The sequence below is a fragment of the Dipteris shenzhenensis genome, chromosome 25 (assembly GCF_047967505.1).
Source record: "Dipteris shenzhenensis isolate YYH24624 ecotype China chromosome 25, Dip_SZ_1.0, whole genome shotgun sequence".
NCBI classification, from domain to species: Eukaryota; Viridiplantae; Streptophyta; class Polypodiopsida; order Gleicheniales; family Dipteridaceae; genus Dipteris; species Dipteris shenzhenensis.
Window position 1 is genome coordinate 19,101,695 of NC_141620.1, and position 12,693 is coordinate 19,114,387.

Consider the following 12,693-nt stretch of genomic DNA (forward strand, 5'->3'; position numbering starts at 1 on the left):
AACCTCATGTTGTGATAAGAAGGGGGGCAAGATAAAAGGTTAATAAATATATAGTCGAGAGAAGGTAAAGGAGGGGTTTGAGAAATTAAAGAAAAGGGAAAAGGGGGGGTGGTGTAATAAAAGAAAATGGAGATGTTTGTAAAAATAGAATAGAAATAGTAAGGAATTTAAAAAGGAAGAAAAAAGTGAATACATTCAAGAGGCCTGCCTTGGCAAACTGAAAGCTGAGAGAGAGAGAGAGAGAGAGAGAAGAAGAAGAAGAAGAAGAAGAAGCTTAGAGAGAGAAGAAGAAGAAGAAAGAAGAAGAGAGAGAGAGAGAGAGAGAGAGAGAGAGAGAGAGAGAGAGAGAGAAAGGGGGAGAAAATGATGGCTAAAATTATAAAATTACTATAATCGGTTTTAGCTTCTTACAAAAATCCCCATCGCTAAGGCCTAGCCCAGGGGCAGGCCAAAAAGGGGAGGGGGGGGGTGTTTGGAGTGTGTGATTAAGAAATAATGAAACAAGGACCTGTGAGCCATTGTGCAAGGTAGAGATGGGGAAGACGAGGCGAGATGCATCGAACGAACTTCGGAATGACCTTGGTGTTGCAATCGAGGAACTCGGACGCAAGAGGCAACAGTAGTGTTGCAGTCAGACATGGATAGTTAGAGCCTAGAGGATTAGTAGCGGGATGGCAAGCATAGTGGGCCTTAGAGCTACAGTCGTCAGCCACGAGAGGGGGGTGGAATGATGAGGCAAGGGCAAAGTACATAGAGGCTAGAGCAGCAAGCTGTGGGGACGCGTAGGCTGGCAACGCTACACGGAGCACGAGGTGTGGGCGCATGTAATGAAGAGGCAGTGAGTTAGCAAGAGTAGGACGAAAGGATGGAAGCAGCAATTATTTATAAGGGAGGAGGTTGGGGGAGTCAGGAAGGGGAGCATCGGGTCGGTAGAAGGTATTAGAATTTAGAAAGTTGTGGGAAGGCGGGCAGTCAAGGGACTCGAAAGTCGAGGTAGGGCATAGATAATGAGTGGAGAAATTAGTTACTAATTAACTAGCATGAGAAGTGAGCACTGAGCACATGGGTGGGCTAGAGAAAAATAATTGGGAATAATATGGGGGGGAGGGAAATTAGGGGAAAAGAATGGGGAATAGGGAAATAGAAAAATAGGAAAATAAGGGAAATAGAAATTTAGGAAACATAGGGAATGTTAGAAAATTAGGAAAAATAGGGAAATTAGCAAAGTAGGAGAATAGGGAGATTAGGAAAATAGGAAAGCTAGAAAATTAGGAAAAATAGGGAAATAAAAAATAGGAGATTAGGGAATTAGGAAAAATAGAAAAAACGGAGAAAAGAAAAAGGTGGAATTTAGAAAAATGAAAAAATAGGGAAAAATTAATAGGGGGTAGGAAACTTAGGGAAAAGGGGGGGTTAGGGAGTATAAATGAGAGAAAGAGGAATAAGAGTGTAAACGTAAGGGGGAAGAGGGATTTAAAGAAAGGGGGGAAGGAAGAGAGAGAAAGAAGGGGGGGGGAGGAATAAATGTAAAGTAACTATAGGGGGGGAAAATGTGTGTGTGTGTGTGTGTGTGTGTGTGTGTGTGTGTGTGTGTGTGTAATGTCCTTTCTCTCTGAGGTAAATTTGGCATGTTCCATCTACCTAAATTCATGAATTAGTCCAAATAGCCATGCGTGGTCATGCAAAATTCATGTGTTGTCTTGCTTGTTAACTTCTGGTGATGTCATAATATTTGCTCGTAAAAAGAGCTTCTTTGCAATACCTCTTGTACTAGTAACTTGTGCTGGGTGTACTTGGTGATATACATCTCCAGGTCATCCTCTGTCTTGTTGATGCCTCGGATGTGGCATTCATCAAAGTAGGATTGTGCGGTGTTTTCTTATGATATCAGTGAATCCTAGGTCCTAAACGGCACTTGACGTAGGTAAATGTTGAACAAGAAACCCTTTGTGTGATGTCCCGGTTGGTATTCTGTGAAGCAAACCACATTACTTGATTGGTAAATAAAATTATGGAGAGCATATATGCCTATATGCATGTCCCTTGCCCTCTTGCACTTCTCTATGGTGTAATTTGTATGCTAAGCAGAAAATGTGATGGCTTCAAGCTCAAAGGTCCATGCAAAACATAGATCCATCGGATGCATGATTCTGTACACGTGTGGTGTCATAATCTTTTTTCGGTCCAATGTGGTGGCGAGGAACCTATGTAGTGTACCACCTCATTGTGCTCGATGATGGAGATCTGCAAGCAATTTAGGGCTGCCTATGTTGGTGATGTTGGCTTGGTCAAAATAGAGGGAGAAATTATCTTTAGCTTGATTGGATCTAGGTTACTTAGGCCCAATCTTTTGGCATCATCAACACTAAGGCTCAACTACCCCATTGGTTCAATTTTCATGGCATACTTCAAAAGATAGTGTGAGATGCCAGAGTTTGTGATGCGCTAGATGTTCATTTGTGCACCCCATAGTAGCAACATAGTTGAGTGGTATGGGACAATGTTTCTGTGTTCATATCTAGGCCGATATTAGAGCCACCACTAAGTCCTTTTATCGATCGTGACAATGACTCCTTACTTTTAATGTCAACAGTCGTAGTTGAGAAGATGGCTAGTGGAAGTATATAAAAAAAGCTATTATTTTGACTATCAATAATTATTCTTAATATATAAAGAAACATCAATCTGTTGATAGAGTTCTTCTTTGAATTTTCAAATAATTATTATTTGATAAAGATAAAATCTTGAAAGAAAAACTAATTTGTTTAGAACCATGGTTACTAAGTCCATCCAATTTAAAGTAGCTACTTGTAAATTAGATTTTCTTTTTGCGTGCAATATTTTTGCAAAAGGAAAATAGTGATGCTTTCTATGTGTTTTTGTACTTACATGGAATTTCCTTTTTGCTTACTTTGGTTTTTTGTCCTAGTTCTTTCTAAGGATGGTTACAAAAATAACTTAAATATATTTTATACGGTATCATTTTGAACATCTCTAACAAAGTTGTTCATTTCCTAGAGTAAATAAAATCTCTTCATTTGCCATAAGAAAAAAATTGTTAAAAAATAAAATTGGAAAAAAAATCAAATAAGAAAACTCTAATTTTTTCAGTAAAAGCCATATGTATAATGTAACGTATGGGGAGAGGTGGCACACTTCCTCTCTCATTATTTATCAATGAGAAAGCATGCCCCTCTCTCATCAGTTTCTGTTTGAATTTCTTCTATATGCCAAGTCCCATAGCCGCGGCACCTTGCAAATCTACACGACTGTGTGGAGCCTCTAAGCAGCTCCTGCGAAACGACTCTCTCCAGCAAACGGCTTCCAAGCAACTCTCTTGCAAAGCCAGAGACCTTCATGCTACAGGCGCGACGCTCCTTCGACAGAATCTCCAGTCGATTCCGGTGCACCATTGGTCGACACGTGGCACTTATCCACTTGTAGGGTTGTAGGGTCGGCCCATATAGGCAAGCTGGTCACGTGTTTTCATTACTTCATTCCGATGTCTAACAGAGGAGCAAAATGTTGCACTTCAGGAGCAGGGTTGTGGAGCAATTCATCCACTCCCTTGTGCTCCAGTTCTCATGGTTGTTGAGCTATCTAATTGATCTCTGGAGCAACCTGTTTATTTAGAGGTTTTCCCCATATGTAGAGGGCTTATCTCTAGAGATCACTTGCAGTTCTCTTGTGCCTTTCTCTCCTTCTCAGTATGGTGTGTGTGAGGCATGCTCTCTCTCTCTCTCTCTCTCCCTCTCTTCCATTCATTTCCATTGCACTGCTCACATGGTATCAGAGCCACGGTTGGCTTGAGGCTTGACTCCAGCTTTTTAGTAGCACTAGGCAGGCACTGCCAACAGGCTCTCCAGATCCAAATGGAGGATTGCTTGCTTGTTTGTGGAAGCAAGACCTGCCGATCAGGTGCACCAAGCAAGGAGTCATTTATCAAGGCAGGCTTTCAAGCAGGACCTCGAGCCACGAGTTGTTCCTGTTGGTTGCAGCTATTGTTTGATACTGTTAGAGATCTCGATGGGTCAGTAGATTACCAATGCGGGAACCCAGACACAGTTGATTGATCCTTGTGAGCTGTTATATGCCCGTTGTCATTGGAGCACTGAAGTTCATCGATCTGGCGACAATGTACCACTTTGGACTTGAGAGGGGGCTATCAGATGCCCATGCGAGGAAGCAGACCTTGCACTAGAGGCAGTATCAGTTGGATTATTGTTCCAGGATCCTCTGTTGGAGTCATGTACTAGGACAAGCAGTTGGATTGTTGTTCGAGATGATGCAATGTGTTAGTACCAGACTAGAGGAGCGTTCCTAGCACCAGTGGCTTGGGGGCAACAGTTCCAAGTTTCCAGTGATCATGTTGAGGCGGTTCGTGCCAAGAGGGGGCTTCTTCGATAGTACTTTTGGCAGTCTTTGGCAGTGGAGTATCACACGATGGATTCCTCCAATTGTTCCAGCAGCACACCCAGCTCCCTAGCATCTCTATTCCATCCAGGAGAAAAGAGTGGGTGTTAGAGGTCGACATCTCCCTCTTGATATCACCTAGAGAGAGAGAGGGCCTTGCTTGTGGGTGTGCCCACCCAGTGAGTGAGCATAGCGTAGAGAGTGAGGGCTTGTGTTGTGGGTGTGACCGCCGCCCCTATGAGGGTAGTCTAGGGCTGTGTAGGCGAGGCAGCCGCGGCCTTGGAGGTGCCTAGGATTGCAGGTCAGATCCTTGCTAATCAGGGCACCTCATAGACCCGATTGCGTGCTGTGTGAGCAGCCCCTGGAGGTGTTCTCTATGGCACACCATAGAGGCAGTGTGGAGGCCTGTTTTGAGCAGCATATGGTCAGCCACCTAGGACTGCTGCTGGCCCTCAGGTCAGCCTGTTTGTTGCAAGGGCTCAGCCCTGATACAGGGCCTTGAGGAGCCCCACTTGTAGAGCTGTTGGGTCATTCCCCTAGGGCTGTGGGTCGTCCCATGGCAGGCTGGTCAGCCCTGCCCCTTGCTGGCTGACTAGGAGGCTGGGGGGCTATTTATCGCCCCCGCCCCGCCACATGTTTTCATGAGTTCATTCTGGTGTCTGGCAGAGGAGCAGAGCCAGCCCAGTGTTGCACTTCAGGAGCAGGGTTGTGTAGCAATTCATCCACTCCCTTGTGCTCCAGTTCTCGAGGTTGTTGAGCTGTCTGGTTGAGCTCTGGAGCAGCCTGTTTGTTCAGAGATTTTTCCCCCAGGTGTAGTGGGGTTTTCTCCAGAGATCACTTGCAGTTCTCTTGTGCCTTTCACTCCTTTCTCTGCTTCAGTGTGGTGTGTGTGTGAGGCGTGCTCTCTCTCTCTCTCTCTCTCTCTCTCTCTCTCTTCCGTTCATCTCTGCTGCACTTCTCACAATTGTGTGTCCAGGCGAGCAGAAATTATTATATATTAGCGCAATTAAATAGATGGATATGAATGAACCTGACATGATAACTTCGTAAAGTAAGGCTTATAAAGTCATGGAAGGATACTCATGCAATACTATGTATGTACAATAATGTGTGCATGGAATTTGTCTTTCAAATCAAAATGAAGGTATTGCCACTTAGAATAGGAGGAGATGAGGAGAAATTGAAAAGCAACATGAAGAACATTCCCATCCACACAGAGCACTATCAACAAATAAAGAGATCAAGAGACTTTTTTTTCACCTGCATTCCACTGAACAGTTGCAGGGCTGCCTCGCCATGCCAATTCTGAGCACAACCAGCAATTATGTCACTCCAGGAGACCACATTCCACTGTGGCATCTCTGTGAACACTGTCCTTGCATCATCTAGGTTCACGCACTTGCCATACATATTGACGAGGGCATTCCCCACAATAACATCTGACTCCCATCCATTGCCAGCAACAGTAGCATGGGTCACAGGACCCTCTTCTAGGGCTGCCATATAAGCGCAAGCATCCACAATGCAGATGAAGGTGATCTTGTTTGACACGAGACCTTCAACCTGCATTTGGCCAAAACAGTTGCAGAGATTACATGCCATGCCCATTATAGGCACACGCAGAAATCTTTTTTCACCTGCATTCCACTGAACAGTTGCAAGGCTGCCTTGCCATTGCCCACTGAGCACAACCAGCAATAATGTCCCTCCAAGAGACCACATTCCACTGTGGCATCTCCGTGAACACTGCCCTTGCATCATCTAGGTTCACCTACTTGCCATACATATTGACGAGGGCATTCTCCACAATAACATCTGACTCCCATCCATTGCCAGAAACAGTAGCATGGGTCACACGTCCCTCTTCTAGGGCAAGCGTCCACAACGCAGACGAAGGTGATCTTGTCTGGCACAAGACCTTCAACCTGCATTTGGCCAAACAGTTGCAGAGATTCTTTGCCATGCCCATCATGGGCATATGCAGCAATCAGGGCACTCCAGGAGATAGCAACTCTGCAACAAACACCACCCTCGCATCCTCTATGCTCCTACATTTGCCAAACATATTGATGCCAACAACAGTGCATGAATTACTCTGCCCTCTTCTAAGGCTCTCAGACTAGTGCATGCATCCACAATGCAGATGAAGGTGATCATGTCTAGTGCAATACCTTTAGCCTGCATTTGACCAAACAGTTGTATGCTTGCCATGCCCTTTCTGGATGCATGCAGCTATCATCGCACTATAGGGGATACAATTCTGCTGTAGCATCTCAGCAAGAACTGCCCTTGCATCATCTAAGCTCCCACATTTCCCATAGATATTGACGAGGGGCTGTCCCAAGGACAAAATCCAATCGTTTCTGGACAACAGCCAAGGTAATTAAGGGCTTGTAGTCTGGTCCCCACACCTCTGCCAAAGCATATTCAGGGAAGATTCTCCTCTTCCAAAACTTAATCACACTGTTACACCCTGACAATGTCTCTAAACTTCATGACCCTATCTGGCCTACTCCTTGTCTTTCATAAAATTCACGCCACAGCTCCTGTACTATCTCCCTCAAGTCTTGAATTATCTCCACCCTCTCCTTAAGGCAGTTTCTAGCCAGGCTGATGTTGCCATACAGAGCATGTCCACAAATCATTGCACCCCATGCCCTTGCATCATCAAGGCTTTCACACTTGCCATACATGCTGATGACAGCATTTTCCACAAATCTGACTCCCCTCCGTTGCAGCAACAGTAGCATGGATCACTCAATCCTCTAGGGCAGTCACTATGGCTTACAAATCCATAAGGCAAAGAGTAGCAATGCCTCATGCAGCAATCAGGGCACTCCAGGAAATCACATCTCGCTGTAGCAACTCTGCAACAAACACCACCATCACATCCTCTATGCTGCAGCATTTGCCATACATATTGATGAGAGCATTCCACACAACAATATCCAACTCCCATCCGTTGCCAACAACAGTAGCATGGATTACTCTACCCTCTTCTAAGGCTCCCATGCATTGGAATATGAGTCTATCTGGCTTCATGCCACTATGTTGGGTTTTCTCGAAAAGTTCAAGAGCAAGAACAGCATGCCCATGTTCAGTGCATCCTGCAATCAAAGCACCCCATGACACTACATCCTGATAGGTCAGTTCATAAAATTCTCTGTGCCAAGTTGCAGGGCTGCCTTGCCATGCCCATGCTGAGCACAACCAGCAATCATCGCACTTCAGGAGACCACATCCCACTGTGGCATCTCCGTAAACACTGCCCTTGGATCATCTAGTTTCACGCACTTGGCATACATATTGATGAGGGCATTCCCCACAGTAACATCTGACTCCCATCCATTGCCAGCAACAGTAGCATGGGCCACACAACCCTCTTCTAGCGCAGTCACAATGGCTCACAAAATCCATAAGGCAAACAGTAGCAAGGCATCCTTGCCAATACACAGCAATCAGGGCACACCAAGAGATCACATCTAACTGTAGCAACTCTGCAACAAACACCACCATCACATCCTCCATGCTGCTGCCTTTGCCATACATATTGATGAGAGCATTCCCCACAACAATATCCAACTCCCATCTATTGCCAACAACAGTAGCATAGATTACTCTACCCTCTTCTAAGGCTCCCATGCATTGGAATATGAGTCTATCTGGCTTCATGCCACTGTTGTATTTTCCCAAAAAGCTCGAGCAAGAACAGCATGCACATGTTCAGTGCATCCTGCAATCAAAGCACCCCATGACAGTACATCCGGATAGGTCAGTTCATAAATTCTCTGTGCGCCTGAGCAGTTGCAGGGCTGTCTTGCCATGCCCATTCTGAGCACAACCCGCAATCATCGCACTCCAAGAGACCACATCCGACTGTGGCATCTCTGCAAACACTGCCCTTGCATCATCTAGGTTCATGCACTTGGCACACATATTTACAAGGGCATTCCCCACACAGTAACCTCTGAACTCCATCCATTGCCAGCAACAGTAGCATGGATCACACGACCCTCTTCTAGGGCTGCCATACAAGCACAAGCTTCCACAACGCAGATGAAGGTGATCTTGTCTAGCATGAAACCTTCAACCTGCATTTGGCAAAACAATTGCAGACATTCCTTGCCAGGTCCATATGGGCACACACAGCAATCAGGGCACTCCAGGAGATCACATTTCGCTGTAGCAACTCTGCAACAAACACCGCCTTCACATCCTCAATGCTCCTGCATTCGCCATACATATTGATGAGAACATTCCCCGCAACAATATCCAACTCCCATCCGTTGCCAACAACAGTACCATCTTCTAAGGCTATCTGGCTTCATGACACTATGTTGCATTTTCTCGAAAATCTCAAGAGCAAGAACAGCATGCCCATGTTCAGTGCATCCTGCAATCAAAGCACCCCATGACACTACATCCTAATAGGTCAGTTCAGAAAATTCTCTGTGCACCTCTTCTAAGCTGACACATTTGGCATACATGTCAACAAGGGCAGTACCCACCAAATCTGATCCCTACCCATGAATTATTATCAATTGATGTATCAGCTTACCCTGTCCTAAGGCTCCTATACTGCCACATGCTTTTAAAGTACACAAAAGAAGTGCTTTTGTCTGGGTTTACTCCTTCTAGTTTCATTGTCTCAAAAAGCACAAGAGCACGAATTCCATCCCTATGCTGAACATATCCTACTATAATCACACACCATGACACCACATTTCCAAAGACTAGATCTTTATATAGCATATTTTAAATAATATGTTCATGTATTAACCTGCCTTGTGACAGGGCTCCTATGCCACCGCACACTTTGAAGATGCATGAAAACATAAGTTTGTAGCTTGTATCAGCTTTATGCTAAGGCCCACAACCAATTCTATGGTAGAGAAGGTTGAATATTAGAGGCATATTATGGGATGATGTGTTCAAAGGGGATTCCTTCGAGTTGAAATTTATAGGGGTCTGGCATCAGCCACAAAGGAGCATCAAGAGAGTCCCCTTATGACCAATGGAAGAAGTATCCTATGCTCTCTGCACTATGCAATCCTCAACCTTGCTTCTCCAAGGGGAACTCATTGTGGAAGTCTCTTTGGAATTCTTTTGAAGCTATTAGCAGTCAGATTGTTTTCATTGGCAAAGGGGCTTTTATGAATTTGGGCTCTGTTCGTGTGTCAATTATATTCAAAGATAGCACCCTCAATGACAATGATTTGATTAAGGCCAGCCTTCTCTTCAAAAAGGACCTACAGTGTTGGGGACAGCTGTGGGTGAAAGAGGATTCCAGGTGGAAAATCAAGAGAGGGTTTAGGTTCTCTAATCAAGAGCAAAATCTAGTTATGGGCAAGATGGACCTCTGGACTAGTAATACTCAAGAGGAAAGGGGGGTTCCACTCTGATTTACTAGAAAGAGTTTAGCCAGGTACGTGCTAGCCACTTACTCCCAATCCCCAATCCCATAAATGACATTGCAGAAGTCTGCACAAGTCTCAAAACAAGATAGAAAACTGCAAATAATAAATTCTTGAGGAAGAGGAGATTCACTCAAATTTTGAACAAAAGGATACCAAAGAAAATGTCAAGTCTCCTATGGTTGATTTTACACAAGGCTGTGTAGACCAATAGTAGGTAAAGGGGATGGCAAGTGCAAGAGATGTCCTATAGATGCCCAATTTCTGGTGAAGATATCGCCACTCTTACATATGCTTTTACTCAGCCAATTATGCATGCTAGACACCCACCCTAGGCAGACCTTTTGGCCAACTTTCACATTTACATTGAGTATATTCCAAGATTGTGATCTAGGTATGCGGCTCTTTTTAAAATGAACAATCTCCTTTATTTTCCTCATCCAATTCGTTCTGAACTGATCTCTTATATAGACTACCTAAACAAGACTTATCAATTACTCAATGCAACTTGCTACTCACATCGGATGAGAAGTAATGTAGATAAGATGGTAGTTCCTTTGTCCAAATGAAAGCAAGGAAAAGAGGTTTTAGCTCAAGCCTTGGCCAACAGTAGATGAGACTAAGAGCTTATGACTCTACAAGGATTATGGAACCACCAGAAGTTCTCACGGGCATGCTCTGCAAAGTCTTCCAGGAAGAGGAGGGGCGGTCGTACACGTAGACAACGGTGTACCCATAAGGGTTCCGTGGCTCTGCAAGGACAAATAGCTTGTCAAGGCCAGATGTGACCGCAGCCATATGAAAATCCGTACACCAAGGGAAGCGGTCCTCGACCGTATACCAGCTATGGGTGAGGACGTTGTACTCCATAAGGGCAATCTTCTGGTCAGTATCCGTTTGAAAAATGTATGGGCAGAGTACGTGAGGCCCAATGGCAGCGCAGCCTGTGATCAGATCGAAGAAGTCATCGCCTTCCTCAGCTTCCCCGTTTTTCTTCCACACGCGCTCAATAGGGTCAAACACCATTACCGTCGGCCGGTCCATGGTTTCCACTAACTCCCCAATCACATATAGCTTGCCCTCCACCACACAGGACACAAACATACCTGTACATTCTGGCATCGTAGGCATATCCAGCCACTGGTCCTCGTCTGGATCATAAATTTGTGCCATGTCCCATTTCCTGTCATCAAATCCACTGACAACGTAGATCCTACCTCCGATTTCGTGACAAGCAATTGCAATTACCTTTTCCCAGTGACCGTCCCCTTGGTCGTCGTCTCCAACTGCATTTTCTTCCTCGTAAGGCATGGGGGCCGCCATTGCCCATTCATTTGTCCTTAACTTGTAAATGTGCAATCGCTGGCCTTGCAATATGTACAGCTTACTATCTCTGAAGACGCAGGAGGGACGTTTGAATTGCGTTGGTGGCAGTTGCGCGGGCATGGGCCTCCACTTGAGGGCTTCAAAGTCGTACATGAACCCCAGCCACCTGCTCCCCTCCCCCTCCGGCTGCCATAAAGCAAAGGCATCAGTTGTTCTCCCCCAAGCAAAGGCATCAGTTTTTCCGAAAACCAAGAGAATCAAGAAAGTCTTACATGCATTCCTCCCACGATGCAGAGCCATGGCTGGGAGAGACCCTCCTGGATGCGATAGTCCCAGGGAGCAGAGGATGAGAGAAGGGCACGCCACCGAGTGCAAACGCATTGAGCCCGAGCTCGATGAGGCCAAGAGAGGCGAGCGAGACAGATGAAGAGGACATCATCTGAGAGGAAATCGAAGAAGCTCATGACTACGTGCAAATGTAGGGCGAGAGAGAAGACGAGAGAAGCAGAGCTTGAGGATGCAAATGAAGAAGCTGGCGAAGCAGAACAAAATGGACTGTTTTTTTTTCAAATTTCAAATTATTACGCCGAATTTATATTAATCAGCTTCAAAATACCTATCAAAAATTTTAACAATAGCATTTCTTGTCTCCCATATGTCAAGTAAGACAACCCCTGGGATCTTACTTGCCAACCCTTCGGATCCAAGGCCAGCACGCTCCGAGCTCAGAAGGTAGCCCAAGTCGAGGGAGCCTCCACCTCAATCCTATGGCAAACTTCGCCATCAACCCTCCTCAATGAATGGCTGCCTCGATCGTTCTCGCCGTTGGATAGCATCACATGAGATGCCGTGTGGTTTCTACCACAATGTTGCACATCTGACACTCAAGATTGATCTGAACATGCTTGGCTAGCCTTCCTCTCACCGGGATCCATTCGAGCATGATCTTCCACAAGAGGAAGCTCACCTTTCCAATCTTACAATGCTTCCAGACATCTAGAAGCCTACTCCTCCACCAAGCAGGTGACCTTCTCATGCCCCATTTGCGATTGAGCTCCGAAACCCTTGAATTAGAGCACGATACAAAGATCTGGCCGGGATCTTTCTAAGGCGTGTCTTGCCAAGCATCCATTGATTCACCTTCCACCTTGTAGGTAGGAGATAATTGGTAGGTCAAGCGTCGGGCACCCTTTCCATTACTGCACGTGACAGGTCCCTCTCGCCATCATTCAAGGAGAGGTGCGATCGCAGCACTTTGAGCGGCTTCCATTCGACTCTCTTTCAATCCCAAAGCTCCATCCACCATATAATGCCTTTTTGGAAAAGTCTTCTAGACCTAGGTAGATCATGCAACGCAAACAACTCCTGGCGGCCAAGATCCACCATACTCCCTTGGCCAAGCTTGCATCCCCTCCAAGGCCCTTGCACCCCTTCCACAACAAAAGTTTGATGCATTTCTTCCAAGCTAACACCAGGCCTACCACAAGAGATGAACCCATGATTCAAATAGAAAAGTCTGACATTAGTTTATCATACCACC

The 12,693-nt window shown here is 45.5% G+C and overlaps 1 protein-coding gene across 2 annotated transcripts; it reads right to left on the reverse strand.

The window, feature by feature from the left end:
- Positions 1–8,393: 8,393 nt before the first annotated feature.
- Positions 8,394–11,652, reverse strand: LOC147885554 (F-box/kelch-repeat protein At1g16250-like). Of its 2 annotated transcripts, XM_087396880.1 has the most exons (3): positions 11,426–11,652; positions 11,076–11,339; positions 8,394–8,639 (listed from the first exon to the last, which is right to left on the reverse strand). In XM_087396880.1, the coding sequence occupies exons 1-3, from the start codon at positions 11,615–11,617 to the stop codon at positions 8,631–8,633; spliced, it is 465 nt and encodes a 154-aa protein (XP_087253006.1). In that variant the 5' UTR covers positions 11,618–11,652; the 3' UTR covers positions 8,394–8,630. The 2 variants fall into 2 exon arrangements, with proteins under 2 accessions (XP_087253006.1, XP_087253005.1); XM_087396879.1 differs by lacking the exon at positions 8,394–8,639 and having other exon boundaries at positions 10,180–11,339.
- Positions 11,653–12,693: the final 1,041 nt, after the last annotated feature.